Raw genomic sequence first — 21,286 nt, 5'->3', positions numbered from 1 at the left:
TTGGTCTTTAAGCACTGACAAATTTTGGACGAGAAGACATCTCAAAGCTTTCCGAAATGCTGCCCAGTCGAGTTGGATTCTGCGGTTAACCTCTTTCTCGGACTTAGACTTAGACCTAGCTGGATTGTGTGGCCCAGGTATACATACTTGTCTACAATGAACATACGGTATCTAGCTATTTCAGATCTATGAGCATAGCATTCATTGCGGACGGAACATTTCCGGTTCAATGTGAGTTGATGTAATATTCATGAGCAGTATTGCAACCTGTACGCAACCAGCTGGCTCCGGGCGCAGGTGAACTTCACTGCTTCCTATTGCAACGTGACTGAGAGACAGCTCTGGGACGTGCTTGTTGATTTCTGAATCAAACTAAATTTGGAATCGATGATTGAATTTGAAACGCAACATCAACCTAGGTTTGAACATATCTATTTAATTTAAAAGCGGTGAACTTTTTCCCCGGGAAATCAAAGAGTTCCCACGGGATTTTAAAATAAATCCATGCAGTTGAAAAATATTACGTACCGGCTGATGCCCGCGACTTCGTTGGCGTGGATTTAGTTTTTTAAATTCAGCGGGAACTCTTAGATTTTCCGGGATAAAATAAGCCTATGTCTCTCTCCAGGTCTTTAACTATAGGTAACCATGCGAAAAATCACGACAATCCGTTACTCCTTTGCGGCGTGATTGGAGGACAAACCAACAAACCTATAAACCAACAAACACACTTTAGCATTTATAATATGGGTTCGTGTTTCAATTCTAAAAACTTATATAACTTTCTTTGTAATTTCTTCTCCATTATGGCTTATGATTGAACCCATAGAACTGTGAATTAGCTTAGCTTGAACCCTATCTTCAAGCACGTTAGTAAACTACGCGTGAATGCAACTGCGCCATAATTTGTTTACGGAACTAGTACCTTCGTAGACAAGCCTATAGATTACCTTGGGAATCGGTTTACCGATGTTCGACCAGAGAAACCGTATACAGAAACCGTATAAATATCATGTTACTACGTATTAATTCTACTTATTGTTTTCTAATCTAAACTTGCCAATAGTTTTGCCATGGCTTCTGACTTGACTTGGTTGGATGTGAAGTCATGCGATAAGTATAAAAGGGACAGGAAAACCAAAAAACTTCAAAACACCTATTGGTCACAAATATGGTGTTTCGTGCCATTTAACACCATTCTTAAGTAACCCATTAGATTACGGATAGGTAGATGGATTATATTAATTTCAGTGCAGCCGTAAAAACCTACTAAACCAAATTACTTAGTAATTATAAGCTAAATCACATCTTTTGAGTAAAAAAACAGGCCAAGTGCGAGGGTTCCGTAGTACAGTCGTATTTTTTCGACATTTTGCACGATAAATCAAAAGCTTTGATTCATAAAAATTAATAAAAATATGTTTTAGAATCCACAAGTGAAGCTCTTTTATATAATACCTCACTTGATATAGTTATCTTACTTTGATAATTGAAAATACTATTTATTAGTTCATGACTACAATTTAATTTGTTTTGTGTGATGTAACCACAAATTCATGGATTTCAGATTTTTCCCCTAATGTCTGCTATAAGACCTACCTACCTGCCAAATTCATGATTCTAGGTCAACGGGAAGTACCTACCCTGCAGGTTTCTTGACAGACAGACAACAAAATGATCCTATAAGGGTTCCGTTTTTCCTTTTGAGGTACGGAACCCTAAAAATCAAAAATCTACGAGATATCTTTGTGAAATGCGTGTCAAGTTATATAGTTTTTCCATATTTTTTATTTTAAAGTTGATTTAACGTCAACCTAAGTAGGTAAGTATTTAGAAATTCTTTGAAAAAGCTAGTTGCAAGTCGACCTGTTTTCGATACGACAAGTATCTGCCGGCGCGGCGGCGGTCGTTTTAATTTTCAAAGTGTCTTGGTACTTTCCTAGTCCTTTAGCTGTTTTTTCTTCTTTATTTTCGGGTTACTAGGTCATCCTTTCAGAAAGCTTTTAAGCATACTCAAGCCACGTGACGTTAGAGATGTTCTTATGAGGTCAGTTGTGTTTTATAAATATTATGGATACTCATACTAAAAACCGGCCAAGTGCGAGAGACTCGAGCACTGAGGGTTCCGTACTACAATCATACTTTATCGATATTTTGCACGATAAATCAAAAACTATTATACCTAAAAATAAATAAAAATTTGTTTTAGAATGTACAAGTAAAGCCCTTTCATATTATAGCCCACTTGGTATAGTTTTCTTACTTCGAAAGTTGAAAATAGCAATATTTGTTCATGAACACGTTTTTTTTCTTGTGATGTACTTATAATCATAAATTCACGGTTTTTAGATTTTCCCCTCAAGTCTGCTATAAGACCTACCTTCCTGCCAAATTTCATGACATCATTTTGCATGGGTATAGATAAAGACCTGGAGAGTGACATAGGCTACTTTTTATCCCGGAAAATCAAAGAGTTCCCATGGGATTGTTAAAAAACCTAATTCCACGCGGACGAAGTCGTGGGCATCAGCTAGTAAAATTAATAATGCATCTTGCTATCAGACATTCGGAACTGTAGATCTCAGGTGCCTAAACTCACTACCTACTGTTATGACTTATGAGTTCTGCAGCATAGTTGCCGAATACTTAGTCAGTTAGTTTATACTTGTGTTAAACTACCTGATTCTGCGCAACTATTAACTGTTATTGCTCTTAGAATATCTCATACTGTTTCTAATCTTATGTAAAGTTATGAACACAGTGTAGATTTAGGTACCACAGAAATATTCATTTCGTAATAGAAATGGTAACTGTTTTTATAATAATGCAGCCTGGCGTTTCACAGAGAAGTTTCCATAGCGCACTGCCCAGCGTTGTCCATACAAACGTAATTTTTATTTACACATCATCATCATCATCATCAACCTATAGCCGGCTCACTACAGAGCACGAGTCTCCTCTCAGTATGAGATGGCGGACTATGCCACCACGCTAGCCAAGTGCGGATTGGCAGACTTTACCTTCGAGAATACTACGGAGAACTCTCAGGCATGCAGATTTTTTCCTTCACATTGTGTGATATTTAATTTATGAAAACGCACATAACTCCGAAAAGTTAGAGGTGCGTGCCCGGGATCGAACCCCCGACCTCCCGAATAATAGGCGGACGTCCTAACCGCTAGGCTATCACGTATCAAATTTTGTAGACACGTTCTGCGTGGTGATTCGCTAACTCAGTGTCTAACACTGAATGATAGCCACCGAGCTCAATTGACATTGGTTGGTGCTACGCGACGTTGCCGCTTCATTGAGTGATAGTAAAATAAATTTTCGTAGACAACGTTCAATAGATTAAAAATAAATGTCAAATGAGCTCGGTGGAGCTATCATTCAATATGAGACACTAAGTTAGCGAATCACTTAGTTGGAAACTCATATCAATATCTGCGGTTTGCCTGATTTTGTAAAAATATCAAAGTTACAGAGTTTAAAGAAAGTTTGTTTGTAAATTTTTAAGCCCGTGTAACTTTGAAACTAAATATTGAAACGGAAATCTGGAAAAATACAGACACAAAATAAATTTGGTCCTAGAAGTATGTCTAGAAAATTTCATTGAGTTTCATTGATCAATTCCGGAACGGCATACCGAACCAGTGGTAAATTAAAACTACCTGACGATTCGAAAGCGCTTGTAAAAAGTCTACTTGAATAAAAACATAATATTCTATTCTATTCTATTCAATATTCAAATGCGAGCCAAACTACGTTTGTTTGAGGCGGAAGATGAATAATCTCCTAAGACAGACGTCTTATACGTCCAGTGGAGCCACTAGCTTCTGTTTTGCCACTTCTATACTTAACTACACTATATTCTGTGGTAGGAACTTATGAAGCTAGGTGTTCCATGTTTCAACGTTAAATTAGATTTTAGTATGGGTACATTCTATGGAGCATAATATAGTAAAGGAAAGTGATCAAAAAGGATCACCATGTACCATTCTAACGAGCTCCCTGGCGCAATGGAGAGCACTGTTTTGTTATTAGAAGAGGGGTTCCGAGTTCGATTCCTGGGAATCCGAATACATCGATCGAATTACCACCACGTTACCATTCATGTGATACAGTCTGGTGAAAGACAGACAGACGGACGGACAGTGGAGTCTTAGTAATAGGGTCCCGTTTCACCCTCTGGGTACGGAACCCTAAAAACCAACTCAACCAGACACCATTTAGAATGCCGATTATCAGCGATAAATATAGGCGTTAGAAAAAACCTCTTTATTACCAAGTGACATAAAATTTCTCATTGAGTTAGGTACGTTCCAGTTACGAGGCATTACTAGCACTCAGTTAAATTAATATGAAACCTCGGCTTCGTACGTATAATAACGGTTGTATTTAATCGTATGATGGGTCATAGATTAACAAACCGTTCTACTAGTCAGATTATGCCTATGATAGCTATTGTGACGTAGTCCGCTAAGAAAGGATTTTTCAAAATTCAACCCCTAAAGGGGTAAAATAAAATAGTGGTTTGAAGTTTGTATGAAAGTCTGTCAGTATTGAAGTTAGAAGTTTGAATTTTTGTAGTTAATATTTTTGCAATTAGCAGTATGACATACTTAAGCTCATATGTTAAAATCTCATAGTTAAAGATCAACCCTAAGGGTGTAAAATAGGGGTTTAAAATTTGTTTAGGTACTCCACGCGGACGAAGTTTTGGCCGTTATAGTCAGCTTTAAAAGAGGATTAGGTATCAGTCCATACTATTTTAATAATCTATGCCACATTTTAAAACGGCGGCGAGTAGGGTTGAATGCAGTAGGCGTCCCGCCCACGCGCCTCCATTACTGGATTCTTTAATATTTTAATATTGTGCATTATGCATCGCATTTCAGCGTTCACCGCTAGATGTAGACAGACGTTTAATACCGACTAGGTGCAGGATTTTGTTTTATTTCGTTGACGTACCGCTCTGATGTTATTAAGTTTGTTCTTTGGTAAATAAACCTTTGTCATCGTTTTTATTATAATGACTAGCTGATGCCCGCGACTTCGGCCGCGTGGAATTAGGTTTTTTACAAATCCCGTGGGAACTCTTTAATATTCCGAGATAAAAAGTAGCCTATGTCACTCTATACCCATGCAAAAATAACGTCAATCCGTTGCACCGTTGCGACGTGATTGAAGGACAACCCAACAAACCGACAAACTGATGACAAATATTAAGCTACGGCCACACTCGCGCCACAGTTCACGGAACTTCAAACAAAACGTTGAGGCTTCGACGTCACTGGCAGGCGTCGAATGTTAGTACATTTGACGCAGGCAGCCCTAACGTAGCCCTATTATTCTTTGATTTTACGTTACCATAGCCAAATAATTGACATATTATCGTCGTTTCAGGATTAAACCGAGAGTTTTCTCACTCTAGTTCACTCTGCGTGCGCGTCATGAACGCGGGATGCAGGACAAAGAGAAGTCCTAGTATACCCACGGGATGCAAGTTATCTGTACCTGCCAAATTTCGTAAAAATCGGTCAAACTGATGAACCGTGAAAAATTAGCAGCAGAAAGACAGGCATACAGACAAAAGGGGAATATTATACAAAAGGGGAATATTAATCAATAATCATCTTGATGAACTTGGCTAATAATATTCTTTAAAAAAAAGTATTTGGACAGAGGTATCGCATGCTGGAGGCGGACATAGGAAAATCATAGTCCCCTTGGGATTTTCAAAAATCCTAATTTTATTTTCAAAAATAGGTAAAACATTATAATAAAAATAAAACTTATAAATGGTGTCGTATTTTGTCATAATGATGCTGCGTTGAAAAACTTTTGATCTTTAAAAGAAAAGCTCGACCCTTGCAGGCAGGTGGGGACTGGAATTTATTATCATCTCGCCGAGAAATGAAACAACACTGATATGGAAATATGCTGGAAGGTCCGTTGATTATATTTTCTTCTTTCTGATATAAGGGATAAAAAGTAGCCTATGTGTTAATCCAGGGTATAATCTATCTCCATTCCTTTCATCCAAATCCGTTCAGCCATTTTTGCGTGATTTGACAAACATCCAAACATCAACACTAATTTCACATTTATAATATTAATTAGGAATTAGATTAACACATTTTGATAAAAATATGTTCAATTCCGTTATTTCATCTCCTACTAAGTTTATTACGTTATTCAATGCAAGAAAAATTGGTTGGAAAATTTCTCTAATAGAAACTGATTAATTTTTACTTCTTCCAGTAAAGTTTGATCTATGATAAAGGTTTATGCAGGTTCTCGCAGTCGACTGTATATAATGTTACGTAGTAATCTGTACCATAATAGATACATCCTGACGAAGGTAGAACGATCTCATTATTTAAATACTTTATTTTTACACACTGTTTTCTAGTATAAAATGGTTATTTGTTATACAAGGCTACAACGTTGTTATTTGGCGCGAGTGTTTAAATTCCGAGCAAGCGAAGCATTTCACGATTGAACCACGAGCGAAGCGAGTGATGTCATTTTTAGAGTTCCTTATCTTTAGAGAAAAAAAGAAACCCTTATAGCAGTACTTTGTTGTCTGTCTGTGTCAGTCTTTCTGTCAAGACCCGTCAAGGGAATCAAAAGCTATAGGGTACTTCCTGTTCATCATCATCATGATCAACCCATCACCGGCTCACTACAGAGCGTGGGTCTCCTCTCAGAGTGAGAAGAGTTTTTGGCCATAGTCTACCACGCTGGCCATGTGCGGATTGGTAGACTTCACACACCTTTGAGAACATTATGGAGAACTCTCAGGCATGCAGGTTTCCTCACGATAGTTTTCCTTCACCGTTAAAGAAAATGATATTTAATTAATTAAAACGCACATAACTCCGAAAAGTTAGAGGTGCGTGCCCGGGATCGAACCCCCGACCTCCGATTAGAAGGCGGACGTCTTAACCACTAGGCTATCACAGCTTCCTGCTAATCTGGAATTATTGTCATAAAGCACATGTATAGGGGAAAATCCGAAAGCCGTTTCGTTGTTACATTACAAAAAGAAATTAAAAAACTGTACTTTTCTTGTACGACGGGAACCCTTCTTGTAAGAGTTTTACTTATACGAGTTTTTTACTATTGTTTCCTTGTAATTCTAAAATTTTACAAATTACATATTCGCATTCGTAGTGACGCTCACTAGAGACGGCCTATGTTCAACAGTGGATGCCCGCAAGCTGATAAGATGATGATGATGATGTTTCCTTATTGATAGGTAAAAATTTTAGGTAGGTACCTACCTACTTACCCAGTATTTCCATTCGGCTGACTTATCCACTAAAATGACGTGAAATTTTGTTTATGCATCTGAAAACATCAAATTACCTTTAATTTCAGATTTCCCTCATATAGCTCTACGGCGTTCAAACATCCTTGTTTGCAAATCAGATTGATTTGCATTATTAATGCAAATATTTGATACCGTACGTTAAGCCATAGACTAATGACTAATCGGTCGGTTGGGAAAACGTAGACTAAGCGTGATGCTAGTAAATTAAATACTTTAGGCCCATTTCAAAATAAGACGTTTTGAGTTGTGGCCAAAATTCGCATGCTTGATTTTAGTAATAAAGACAACGATACCAGTGCTCGGTAGTTGCACAAGTCACTCAGATTCACAATACTACCAGTGATCTCTTTCAGATGAGACTATGTGATAAGGCCGCCTTTACACCTAAACTTGTAAACGTTCTGAGATGGTTTTATGGACGAAATCGCTGGAATCATCTAAATATATAAAAGGAAAAGGTGACTGACTGACTGACTGATCTATCAACGCACAGCTCAAACTACTGGATGGATCGGGCTGAAATTTGGCATGCAGATAGCTATTATGACGTAGGCATCGGCTAAGAAAGAATTATTGAAAATTTAACCCCTTAGGGGGTGAAATAGGGGTTTGAAGTTTGTGTAGTCCACGCGGACAAAGTCGCGAGCATAAGCTAGTCTAGCATAAGGAATAAAGATCAGTCGCGTCATGCGTCTCTACAATATACACTTGTCGCAAGTAAAAGTCGAGAACCTTTTTAGACGCGACGGCATATCGACTTCAAAGTAAACTAAAGGTAGCGGCAGCAATGTAGCGGAACATTGCTGCCTAGCGCGGAATGTAATCTCATATAAGCTTATAGAGATTGTATGGGGACCAGTAGTGCCGCGACTGCACTGTTACGGCAGCACTGCTGCGTGCAGCGTGGTTCAAAATCATGCCTTTACGTGCATCATGCCTTTGCGTTGTACGTAACTCATACTTGTTTTACTTTTGTGAAAACGTTTGTTTGCAAGCGCTCCATCCATCTTTTCCATTTAGTCTGTGATACTAAAGCATACTATTCAATTTTTCCTCAATAATTTGGATCTACCTGGTTTATAGAATTTCGCAAACATTATTATTATAATATCGGTACTTTGCCTACTATCGTACAAACAATATTATTTACAATAGCTTTAGGAGTGAATAATGCTTGAATTTCAAAATAGCTTGCAATTTCAAATGAATTTACACCCACATTGCGTACTATTTTATGCACATTGAACGTTAGAGTAGGTATATATAGGGATTTAGTCTTGCAGTCTTTCAAAGAGAAAACAGTGGAGCATCGATATCATATCGATTTATAAGTAAACATTAACAACAAAAACAACAATGAAGAGTGTTTTCGTTTTCTTCGCCATTATTCTGACTTTCTTCGCTTTGACTACATCAACGTCTGGATTACCTGCTGGTTAGTGGCAAAGATTTAGATTGTCATAACAGGCGTTTAGACATATTATCGATCCCAGACATAATTGCTAACTGTGGGCCTCATAAGTAATCTCATAGTCGCTCAGCGGGCGATGGAAAGTTATCTTGGATATCTATCGCCATTCGCCATTCCATGCGGCATGATTTGTAGTGACTAAATAAGGTTAAAGAAAGTCTACTGTTTAAATTTGTAGCGTGCACTAAAATTTAGAGTCTTTAAATGTAAAATTCATGTTCTGTCCCTTTTTAGCATTGTTAAAAAGAAAAGGATGGAGATACTCTAAATTTAGTTTAGAGAAAGACAACGGAATCGGTGCCAATTGAATATCACCCACGATAGCTTAAATGCTAAAACAGTAGGTAGAAAGGTACTAGGTATTTAAAATCAATAAATCGGTATTATGAATTCGTAGAAGATTATTTATCAAAGCTACAATTTAGTTCCATAATGTAGGTCGCTCTTATCTCACTAGTCACTTTCTTATCAATAAAGAAGTTATCATATTTATGTACTAACAGATAATGCCACGAGGTTCTTTCCCTCCTCTCAATGACTATTTAAGAGAAGTTTTCCTAGCGCGTTTACCAGCGCTATCCATACATCTCTATATATAAAAATGAATCGCTGAATGTGTTGCTGATCGCAAATCTCGCGAACAGCTGAACCGATTTCGCTAATTCTTTTTTTATAATATTCCTTGAATTACGAGGATGGTTCTTACGGAGAGAAAAATTTAAAAAAATCCTGAAAAAGAATCGACTGTTGGGCGGTACGAAGTTCGCCGGGGCAGCTAGTAGTAAATGATTTTTAAAATAGGTAGGTATGAGCCTTTGAAAGTAGTTTCGATAGCTGCAAGGTGTCGCTACTAAATGAACTTAACAGCCGCTTCAGTACTGAGTAAACATACATATTATCACAAATTTCGTCACTGGCAGCAAGCGTAGTGGTCAGAGCGTCGGGCGCGATCAGGAGACGCGGGTTCGATTCCTGCCGGTCCGCAATTTTTGATATGTATTTAAAATTATTTAGAAATTTCCTTGAATTGTAGGTAAAACACTATAATAATTATGAAAATAAACGTAGTTTGGTTCTCATTTAAATACTAACTTATCAAACTATATAAAAGTCTAAGCTAAATCAAAGAAGGCCTGGATCCATCGAGCTTAGCTCACTTGGTCACCCGAGCAATATACATATTTTATATTATAGCAATATTAAGTGAAAAGTAGGTATCCACTAAGAAAGGATTTTTCGAAATTCCCCCCCTAAGTGGGTTAAATGGGGGATGAAAATTAGTATTTGGGTTTTCGGTCACAAATGAAGAAATACGTGTTTCAGGATTTTTGGAAAATTCACCCATAAGGGTGGTAAAATAGGGGATGAAATTTTGTATGGGAAAGTTTTAATTATTGATATTATAATTGACTTGAAATTTGGAAAGTAGGTTTTTTCTTGAGGTTAGGTGTCAGCTAAGAAACGACTATGAGAAAATCCTCCCCCCCTAAAAGAGTGAAATGGGGGTTGGAAGGTTATATGTGTTATTCGGTGCTGTTCAGAGTGCGCGTCCTGATGTTATAATGTTTGTTTCTGAAAAAAAATGTCATTTGTTTCCTGTAGGCCACGCGGGCGAAGCCGCAGGCAGAAGCTAGTCTAAATATAAAACGATAAGCTGACTGACTGAACTATCAACGCACAGCTTAAAATAATGGATGGATCGGGCTGAAATTTGGCATGCAGATAGCTATTATGACATAGGCATCCGCTAAAAAAGGATTTTTGAAATTCAAAGGGGGCGAAATAGGGCTTTGAAATTTGTAGTCCACGCGGACGAAGTCGCGAGCATAAGCTAGTATACCTATCAATATATCAATTACTTAAAATATAATATACCAATTGCAAATTGGTTGACTAAAAATTATTTTCCTTGTAGGTTATATTTTCGTTGTACCTACAAGGAAAACAATTTAGAATTTTATTTTTGTCTATATCTTGTTATTAAAGTATAAAATATGTATTTATATTTTACTTTTTATTTCTCAAAATTATTGACACTTGTTTTTTAAGGCTTATAGTGCTTGTGACAACTGGTAAGTACGAGACAGAATACCCTGGGAGGGTCCCACAGTCGTGCAAGTTGCTAAAACTTTGATGATCATTAGTTCTTATACTACGCGGCAGAAAGTAATGTGCATCGAACTTTAGAAGGAGATAACAGATTTGTAGAACATTGTCTCTGTCGTTAAGACCGACGAAACGTCATATAGGTACTCGTATGAGTGACAGCGACAACGCTCTACAAAGCCGAAATGCCATTCTAAAGGCCTTTCTGCCACGTACTGTAAACGGTACCTTTTTTTAGTTTCAGTGTAAAAAATCACACGTTTTTAATAAATTAAAATTACTCATTTAACAATGTATCACTCGAAGGAGTTAGCTAAAATTATATTTTCAACTCACGCTTTTCATATTCATGAAGCCACAATTTGGCAACATAAATAATATGATTTGATTTATTATTTTGCTACGAAACCCTAAAATGATGATGCTGATGGTATGGTAGCCCATTTTTATTTGAATTTACGAAACCTATTAAAAGCCTTAAGGTGCTGATAAACTTGAGCATTCACTTGTAATGAGCATTCTTGCGAATGTTACATTATAGAAAAATACGAGAACATTTTAGCGAGCATTCTATCGAGCGTTCTGGCGAGCATTCTAGCGAGCAGATTTGCTTGAGGCTTTTTGCCGAGCCATGCTTCTGTGATCGTTCCGCGCCCCGCCCACCGCCCGCTCTGCAATACGAGCATCGAATAGAGCGTTCGCTAGAATGCTCAAGACGTTCGTAGCACTATGCTTGGCTCTATGCTTGGCTCTATGCTTGGCTCGGCTCGTTGTTCCGTTCGACAAAAATAAAAACGGCGAATGCTCGATGTTCTATTACAAGTGAATGCTCAAGTTTATCAGCACCTTTAGGTATTAAGAGCGTCATAAGTTGTTTATAAACATAGCCCGTGGTATTTACCGCGTTGTGATATAAATAAGAAGAGCGTCAGTCTTCACTCTACCAGTCTTACTTTGAACATAATATCATAATCATAATAATTATTAACAAATTATTTTATTATTATTGTTCCAAAATGAAAGGTTTTTTGCTAATATTTGCTGTTATGATGGCTTTATTTTCTTTGACTTCAGCAATGTTTGTCGGTAAGAATTTCAAGTTAACTTGATCATTGATTAGTAGAATTTTTAATTCTCTCTTAAATTATATATCTCGCTTTCTTTCACTTTTCAAAAAAAGGCCAACTGCGAGTCTGACTCACGCGCCGAGGGTTCTGTAGGTACTCGGGTATTTTTTTTAATTTTTTTTTGACATTTTGCATTTTTTTTTAAACTGTTATGCATAAATATAAATAAAATCTGTTTTAGAATGTACAGGTAAAAGTAGCAAGGTATCTCTGTACCAATTACAAGTACAAATCGGTTAAACGGATGGACCGTGAAATGCTAGCAGATAGACAAATAGACAGACAGACACTTAATTTAGCCCACTTGCGGTATCATCGTTATTTTACAGAATATAAATCCATACTAAAATTATAAATGCGAAAGTGTGTCTATCTGTTTGTCTGTTTGTTTGAAAGAAAAGAAATTAGTATAGTGCTCTTTCAGATACGTAGGTAATCCCATACTTACAAATGATGAATGAGAACATCAGTGTGCGCTAACCGTATTGAGTCACCAACAAATCACAAACTGAACCATGTTTTCCTTTTCTAATTGAATATCGAATGTTTTTTTGAAAACATGTGTGTAATTGATTTGTTTCAGAGCCTGAAGATCCTATTCTGGAAAGGGCAAAGCGCGAAGATTGTGACTATCGTGAGTGTGACCAATTTTGCAGAAGACTCGGTCTTCCCGGAGGAGCCTGCATTAAGAATAAGTGCGATTGCGACAGATTTTGATGTAACATGACATCGCCTACGCCTCAACAGCCCTAAAGCTTCATTTACGCGAGAGCAACATAGTGCGACATTGCGGCATGCCACAATAATTTATTAATATACCTACCTACTTAGTAAGAACCGTCAGCAAGCTGTCGCATCGTCATATTCCAATTCTATAGCAAAACGTTGTAATTATTGATATAAAAAAGACTACCGCAGCTGCTTGATCCTCTTTCTTCTCTTCTTAATTTCTTCGGAAAATTAATGTTTCTATTTATGGCATGCCACATTGTCGCATGCTGATAGGGTTATGTATCCTAAGAGTTGTTAATGCTCCAGCATAATAACAACTCTTATAAATAAGCTAGCTTATTTATTATGTAACTAATAAAGTTATAATAATTAATAAACTAAAGCCACACGAGTAGATATATAGACCAGAGGGGAAGCTTCATACTAGCGGCTGGCTGTAGGTTCACTCACGGACGCTCCGTTTGCCGCCAAACTGGGCGCACGGAGCGTCCGTGACACGTCGTGGTGTGCGTGAGCTAGTGTGAAGCTTCCCCTCTAGTCTATAATATCTACTCGTGTCCTAAAGCTTTAGAACGCGCCTATACGATTAGTATGAACCGAGGCATGGGAATGGGTATGGGTAGGTACGAATAATTGTCTTAATCAGCTAATCCTCATTTTTGTCGTGGCATCCTTTTCTAAATAAACCTTTTTATGCGTTATATAATATGCATAATAAAATAAATGAATAATTAATATTCTTTTATTTTGGACCATAAAGCAAACACAGTGCAAAAAAAACAGAAATATGCATAAGAAACAAAATAATATATCGCCTAAACTTAATACTCAATACACGAGTTTCCATGCATTTCAACTGAGAAGTCTGCTAGCCTTTCACGGCCCATCCGATCAACGGACGAAATTTGGTACAGATATAGCTTGCATCCCGGGAAACGATATAGGCTACTTTTTATCCCGGAAAATCAAAAAGGTTCCACGGGATTTTTTAAAACCTAAATCCACGCGGACTAAGTCGCGGCCATCACCTAGTTATTTTATAAAATCACAGAGCTATCTATTAGTAGTAGATATACAAATACAGCAGAAAACAGTTAAATCTGTGTACCTACCTATCGAATAAATCATCAAAAATATCAAATAATGCATTACATTTTTGATATAACGTTATTACTTATTACTATGTTATAGGCAGCGGCGTGCACAGGGTTTGAAGCTAGGGTAGGCATTAGTTCGGTAGGCCTGTTTACTGGCAGGTCATAAAGAATAATATGCATTGAGCTATTACAACTGGGGTAAGCAGTGCATTTATGACCTGCACGCCACTGGTTATAGGTATTAGGTATTAGCTACGCATTAGTTAAGAAATCCCCAGTGACTTTTAACATTTAACCCGATTTTATTATCTTAATTAATAGGTATGATATGATTTTACCTAAGGAGCTACTAAAGATTATGTTCAAAGATATTATAAGGAAAAGTACCCATCCGTATAACATGCAGCATTCATACAACAGGGTTATTTTATTTCGAGCTTCTTTTACCCCGTCGTAACAATGAAAGGAGAGTAATCGCAATTCGCGTCAGGTACGACGCAGTTCACACATGATTTGCGGGCGCCGCCGTGACAAGCGATACAATCACCAGTGTCACGCTCTGTAGGGGTTTGATTGTCACTTCACCTTGTTAGTTACAGTACAGTGAACTATTCTATAAATATAGAGTCTATACGCCGACCTGCTCAGTTTTTAGGCAACTCATTTTCCATAGTACAAGTGTATGTAGATTTGCAACCTGCATTCTGCTTAATTGCCTCAATATTAAAAGAGCTAATATGTTTAATCTATAGCCGCCAGTTGTACCATAGAGATTACTATGGTACAACTGGGGTTTTACTTTCGTATCTTTCTATCTCAAACAATATAAAGCTATCTCAAGGTAGCAATAGCAGCGTAATCGCAATTTGCGTCAGGGACGACGCAGTTCACACATGATTTGCGGGCGCCGTGACAAGCGATACAATCACCAGTGTCACGCTGTAGGGGTTTGATTGTCACTTTCCCTTGTTAGTTACAGTACTGTCCACCTAGTGGGGTATCTTCCAACGCGCGTTGCCGGCCCTTCAGGAATTTGTTGGTCCGCTCCTTGAATGCACCGCCCATTGAATAATGAATTGTAATCTAGTGGGGACACCTGTACATAGACCTATTTTTTTAATAACTTGACTTTGAAAATAAGAAACAAAACTGAATCCGTCTAAATGAAATTGAATTACCTAGCCTATATACAGTTGGCAAAAATAAAAATCCTGCACTGGTTTCGAATGGAAACACGCGATGTTTTTCAGAGCACGCCTATCAATCTAACATTCGGTGAAATTGGCACTTCAGTCACGGCCCGGCCGACGCATTCCTCCCGAAAAATATTACATTCCCTCTCTACATGTCTCTTTCTAGTTTGAATGTTATGATGGAACTCTATAGGGTTGTCCGGGCAATTTATTTGAACAGGATTTTTTATTTAGATTGGTACAAGTTAGCCCTTGGTAAGTGATTGATCCAGTCTACGATGGAAGTGAAACCCCTAATAATTGGCTTCTATGCAGCATTATTAATTATAACCACTGTGTTAAAAATGTAAGTATGTAAAATCAACTTAGTTGGTGTCTAGGCAAGTAGGTACATAGTAAGCAAAATTTGCAAAATCCTAAGTTTTAAACTGCACGTGTATAAAATATTATTAATCAGGTTATTGTTTTAATTACATATATAATATGATAAATTACCGATTGAACTTTTCGTCGTTTCTGTCTACATCATCTAAAAAATAATAACAAAATAATTGTTGTTTTATTTTTTGTTGTTTCTGTTATTTTTTTTTTGTACCTAAACATTTTTTAAAATTATATACTTCCACATACACATACACGTATGAGACAGCTCAGCGGCTGGCGAAGCTGAAGTGGCAATGGGCAGAGCATATAGTTCGAAAAGCTGATAGATGTTGAGGCCCCAAGCTGCTGGAATACACCCACAAGGTAGACGGACAACATCAGGCGAGTTGCAGGGAGCCGCTGCTCGCTGGATTCAGGGGGCGCAAGACCGTGGCGTGTGGAAATCCCTACAAGAGACCTAATGTCCAGCATTGGACGTCGGTACGTTATTGATGATGATCATCATGAGATATGTAAATAAATCTAGATATATATAAAAAAATTGCAAATCGGTCCAGAACCTCCAAAAAATCGGTGTACATACATTTAAAAAAAGGGCAGAGTTGAGAACCACCTTCTTTTCGGAAGTCAGTTGAAAAGGAAAAGGTGACTGACTGACTGACTGATCCATCAACGCACAACTCAAACTACTAGATGGATTGGACTGATATTTGGCATGCAGATAGCTATTATGACGTAGGCATCCGCTAAGAAAGGATTTTTAAAAATTCAAATTGAAATAAGAGTTTGAAATTTGTGTAGCCCACGCGGACAAAGTCGTGACTGTAAGCTAGTGACAGATAAAATAATACGATACAAGTATAGCGGGAAGACGAGTCGCAGGGAGCCGCTGGATCCAGGCGGCGCAAGACCGTGGCGTGTGGAAGTCCCTACAAGAGACCTATGTCCAGCAGTGGACGTCTATTGGTTGATGATGATGATGATGATAGCGGGACCGCGGGTAAAAGCAAGAGTTGTAAGGGAACGAGTACAATCCCCCGTATGTCTATAATAAAGCAAGCAAAATTCTAAGCGGGCGATGTCGTCGCAATAAAAGCGGACAATATTTGCCTACGAATTTCCTTTGTAATATAACATTTTTGTCGAGGTTCGTGCAATATACAAAATACGGTTACATTAACTTATTCTTATTGTATGGTGTGGCACTCGATTTTATACGGGAATATGCCGCCAACTTGAACGCGACATTAATTTTGTAAGTCTTTTTTCCCTTTTTAGGGTTCCGTACCTCAAAAGGAAAAACGGAACCCTTATGGGATCACCTTGTTGTCTGTCTGTCAAGAAACTGTGGTTTGTGGTGAAGTTGTGGTTACATCACACAAAAAAAAAATTGTGGTCATAAACTAAGAATTAGTATTTTCAATTTTCGAAGTAAGATAACTATATCAAGTGGGGTATCATAATATGAAAGGGCTTCACCTGTGCATTCTAAAACAGATTTTTATTTATTTTTATGCATCATAGTTTTTGAGTTACACTGCAAAATGTCGAAAAAATACGACTGGAATACGGAACCTTCGTTGCGCGAGCCTGACTCGCACTTGGCCGGTTTTTTTGGTATGACGTTACTACAACCTCATCTCACAAAATTTATCCTAACATTTACGCACATTGTTTTCCTGTGTCGATAAATGTACTATAAACAATTATGTACATGTACATGTATCACATACTATCAGCAGAATATGATTATATTATTATGCACAGCCTACAACATACAGCATACAGTTGGCTTATATCAAACCATACGCATGTTATTTTTGGTAGAATCTAAATATATAAAAGGAAAAGGTGACTGACTGATCCATCAACTCACACAGTTCAAACTACTGGACGTTTTTAGTGATTAGTATTTTGTGGTTTTTGTTTTTAGAAAGAATAATTTACAATTCCCAAAAATATTGTGTAAATATTTGTTCAATATACGCTCTAATTTTATGCAATTTTAAGAAAACCTAAAATAACAATAACCTAAAATTAACATTTTACGGGATCAACATCACGCGAACCTCGTATTTTATAAAATGTGAATAAAAATACACTGAGAGAATGTCGAAAATACTTTAAACTTTCATTTTATGACTGGATAAAGACACAATCCATGCTGATAAGTTCATAAAGTTTTTAATCTCCTCTGGGATGACTAGCTAAGCTTTGGATTACATTCCACCGATAGGGCACATCTAGGGGTTTAGTTTATCGAAAAAGCATTGTTTATTTCGTGAGAAAAATAGGTACTAGCGTTCTTCTAAATATATAAAACTGATCTTTCAAAGCACAGCTCAAACTACTGGACGGATCGGGCTGAAATTTGGCATGCAGATAGCTATTATGACGTAGACACCCGTTAAGAAAGGATTTTTGAAATTTCAACTCCTGATGGGGTAAAATGTGGGTTCAAAATTTGTGTAGTCCATGCGGACGAAGTCGCGGGCATAAGCGAGTTATTTTATAAGCTGAACTCGTTTTGCCACAACAGCTCTTCATCATTTTATTTTCGATTCTCGAGTCCATTTACCTGATCAAATTATCCTACTAATAATATATTTTACTAAATGATGCCCGAGACTTCAATCGTGTGTTATTCAACAACCCGTGGAAACTCCTTGATTTTTACGGTTCCGTATCTCAAAAGAAAAAAGGAACCCTTATAGGGTCACTTTTTTGTCTGTCTGTTTGTCTGTCTGCTGTCTGTCTGTCTGTCAAGATACCTATAGGGTACTTCCCGTTGACCTAGAATCATGAAATTTTTCAGGTAGGTAGGTCGTATAGCACACATTAGGGGGAAAATCCAAAAGCCGTAAATTTGTCTTTACATCACAAAAAAAAATTAAAATGTGTTCATGAAAAAATAAATTTGTATTTTCAATTTTCAAAGTAAGATAACTATACCAAGTGGGGTAGGTATCACATGAGAGGGCTTTCCCTGTTGATTTTAAAACTGATTTTTATGCATTATAAGTAGTTTTTGATTTACCTATCGTGCAAAATGACGAAAAATATGACTGTAGTACGGAACCCTCGGTGCGGTTTTTTCGAGATAAAAAGCCACATTTCACTTCATTTCAAGGCTAAAAATTCTATGTTACTCTCTCTAGGTCCCTAACTACATCCATGCAAAAATCACGTCGGTTGGTCGCTGCATTGGGCGTGATTGATAGACAAACCAAGAAACAAAATACACACTTTTGCATTTATACTTATTATAAAGTAAATAAATGGAATCTAGTTTTGATGATTGCCATTTCAGTGCCATGTAGTCAATGCTTTACATTTTTCAGACAGCTTTTAACCCTGAAGAAGCTTCACAGTGTAACTTAATTTAGTAATTGTTCCTATGTTCTTTCAAAATTGTTAAAAGATATCACGCTTATTTAATTTGTGTTGTCAAGTGTAGTTTGCTAGTGTTTTAGAGAGTTCGTATACCTATTCTTTGCGCTGTTGGTTTTATTTTTAAAATCACTAATATAGATACAATTAATAAAAAAATCCACTGTATTTATGCGAATCCTAAGCGTCTACTAAATCACATTTAAAATAACTTTTGTTAATTTTAATGTGATTGAGTAGGTATCTACTTATAGAATAGGTAGGTATGTACCAATAACTTATAAAGGTTAAAACCTTGTTTGCAAAGGTTAACTAAAGCAATATTTTAATGAAACTAACCTTTTTTTATTCCTTTACACTTAAGCGTTTGACTGCGATCTCAGTCTCACCTGGTAGTAAGTGATGATGCGATCTAAGATTGAAGCGGGCTTACTTGAAAGGAGTGTGGCAGTTTTATTCAATAAATACGCCTTATCGGTTTCATCAGGTATCGAAACTCTAAATCCCTTGGCGGCAGGGCATTGCCAGTAGGGGGTAACTAGTCACTGCAGAAGCCTCCTACCATACCAGACCAGAGACGGTTTAGAAATTTGAATTTAGAATTGCCTCTGCCTGGAATCGAACCTCCCACGCATAAGACCACAGCGCTCACCACTGCGCCAGGAAGATCGCCAAAAACCGTTTTTAAGTAATTAAAATATCACTTGCTTTAACGGTGAAGGAAAACATCGTGAGGAAACCTGCATGCCTGAGAGTTCTCCATAATGTTCTCAAAGGTGTGTGAAGTCTGCCAATCCGCACTTGGCCAGCGTGGTAGACTATGGCCAAAACCCTTCTCACTTTGAGAGGAGACCCGTGCTCTGTAGTGAGCCGGTCATGGGTTGATCATGATGACTACTTAGTAATACCATCATAATAATTATACTAGAAAAAATAAAGAGCCCAATACTTTTCCCTCTAGTACCCGGTTACATTTAATACAAGCAAAACACTGCGAGTACACCAAACATTATAAAGTATAATGAAAGTGTAATACAAAAATAATATAACGGTTTTATATACAGCTTATTCGAATTACGCTCCACTTTTACAAAAATTTCGCCAAACATGTAACTTATTTAGGCACATCAAAGCGCCGTCTCCTTTCAATTTAACCCCGAAATTTCCTTTTACCTGACACGAACAGACAGGGAGACTCTGAATTAAAAATATTTACATAATTTAAGCATCGCAGGTGTTGCAGGTGCCTCCTAAAAGGGTAAAAAAATCCCCCAGCCCCATCTCGGCGGCCATTTTTGCTGAAAATGAGCCAAGGTGAGAATATTTTTTTGTCGCTCCCATCTACGTTGCTTTATCATATTTTTTAATCTTGTGTTATTAGCTGGGAAAGTCTTAAAGGTTTCTAAGTAAATCACACACGGATGCAAAAACTACATATTCTTTGGGTTTCGTAGTCCTTTACAAGGATACTATGACTAAACCTTTGCTGTCTGTCCGTCCGTTCGTCTGTCTGTCAGCGGGCTATACCTCATGAACGGTAATAGTTAGAGAGCTGAAATTTTCGCAGAGTGTAATTCACTTAGTCTCGCAGACAATGCTATTTCTATTGCCGCAATAACAACAAATAAAAAAAATTCAAAATGGCCGCCATGCAATTTAAAAAATTAAACTAGTGTTATAATTCTACGGACCCTTTTTTTACTGCCGTTGATATTTTGCTGTGTATTAGCGTGACTAATATAATAAATTATTTTATGACTGCGATTACACCTGTAAGTTTAACTCACGTAAGTAACTAACGTAATTACAATTAATTACGAAAGTTACTTACGTGAGTTAAACTTACAGGTGTAATTATATATACAGGTCAATACAACAAATTCAATAATGTAAACGTAAGTACTTATAAGAGTGTTTACATTGGTAAATCCATACTAATATTATAAATGGGAAAGTGTGTCTGTCTGTCTGTCTGTCTGCTAGCTTTTCACGGTCCAACGGTTCAACCGATTTTGATGAAATTTGGTACAGAGTTAGCTTATATCCCGGGGAAGGACATAGGCTACTTTTCATCCCGGAAAATTGATGAGTTCCCACGGGATTTTTAAAAACCTAAATCCACGCGTACGAAGTCGCGGGCATCAGCTAGTTTGTTATAAGTTAATCGTGTAAACTTAGAGGTGTATTCGCGGCCTATTATAGTAACTAAATTGACATGTTTGTGTGATTATTGATTTGAGCTTGTAATTTCTTATTCACACTGGCTATACGTATAACCTCTGATTACACTTTGTTTGTTCCGTAGCTAGTGTTTGTGTAAACAAGTTCTGACGAGTGTTTGCAGACTTTGTTGTGTTGTTGGAAACTTCCTGTATCGAGCCAATTTCATAGTAGACTACCTGGAGTATCATAAATATTATAATGGAGTAAAATGCTAGGAAATATAT

At 37.3% G+C, this 21,286-nt stretch overlaps 2 protein-coding genes across 2 annotated transcripts in view; both read left to right on the top strand.

The window, feature by feature from the left end:
- The window catches only part of LOC117982930 (neurotrimin-like), a 563,100-nt gene that overhangs the window by 349,526 nt on the left and 192,288 nt on the right, over positions 1 to 21,286 (top strand). The gene's annotated exons all lie outside the window — the stretch shown is intronic.
- LOC138402482 (uncharacterized) lies at positions 8,696 to 13,510 on the top strand. Its single transcript, XM_069499179.1, has 3 exons — positions 8,696 to 8,774; positions 11,838 to 12,002; positions 12,627 to 13,510. The coding sequence occupies exons 1-3, from the start codon at positions 8,696 to 8,698 to the stop codon at positions 12,758 to 12,760; spliced, it is 378 nt and encodes a 125-aa protein (XP_069355280.1). The 3' UTR covers positions 12,761 to 13,510.

The sequence above is a fragment of the Maniola hyperantus genome, chromosome 6, assembly GCF_902806685.2.
Source record: "Maniola hyperantus chromosome 6, iAphHyp1.2, whole genome shotgun sequence".
In the NCBI taxonomy this organism is placed as follows: Eukaryota; Metazoa; Arthropoda; class Insecta; order Lepidoptera; family Nymphalidae; genus Maniola; species Maniola hyperantus.
Note: the sequence above shows the minus strand (reverse complement) of the source record. Positions and strands in the feature narration are given on the sequence as shown.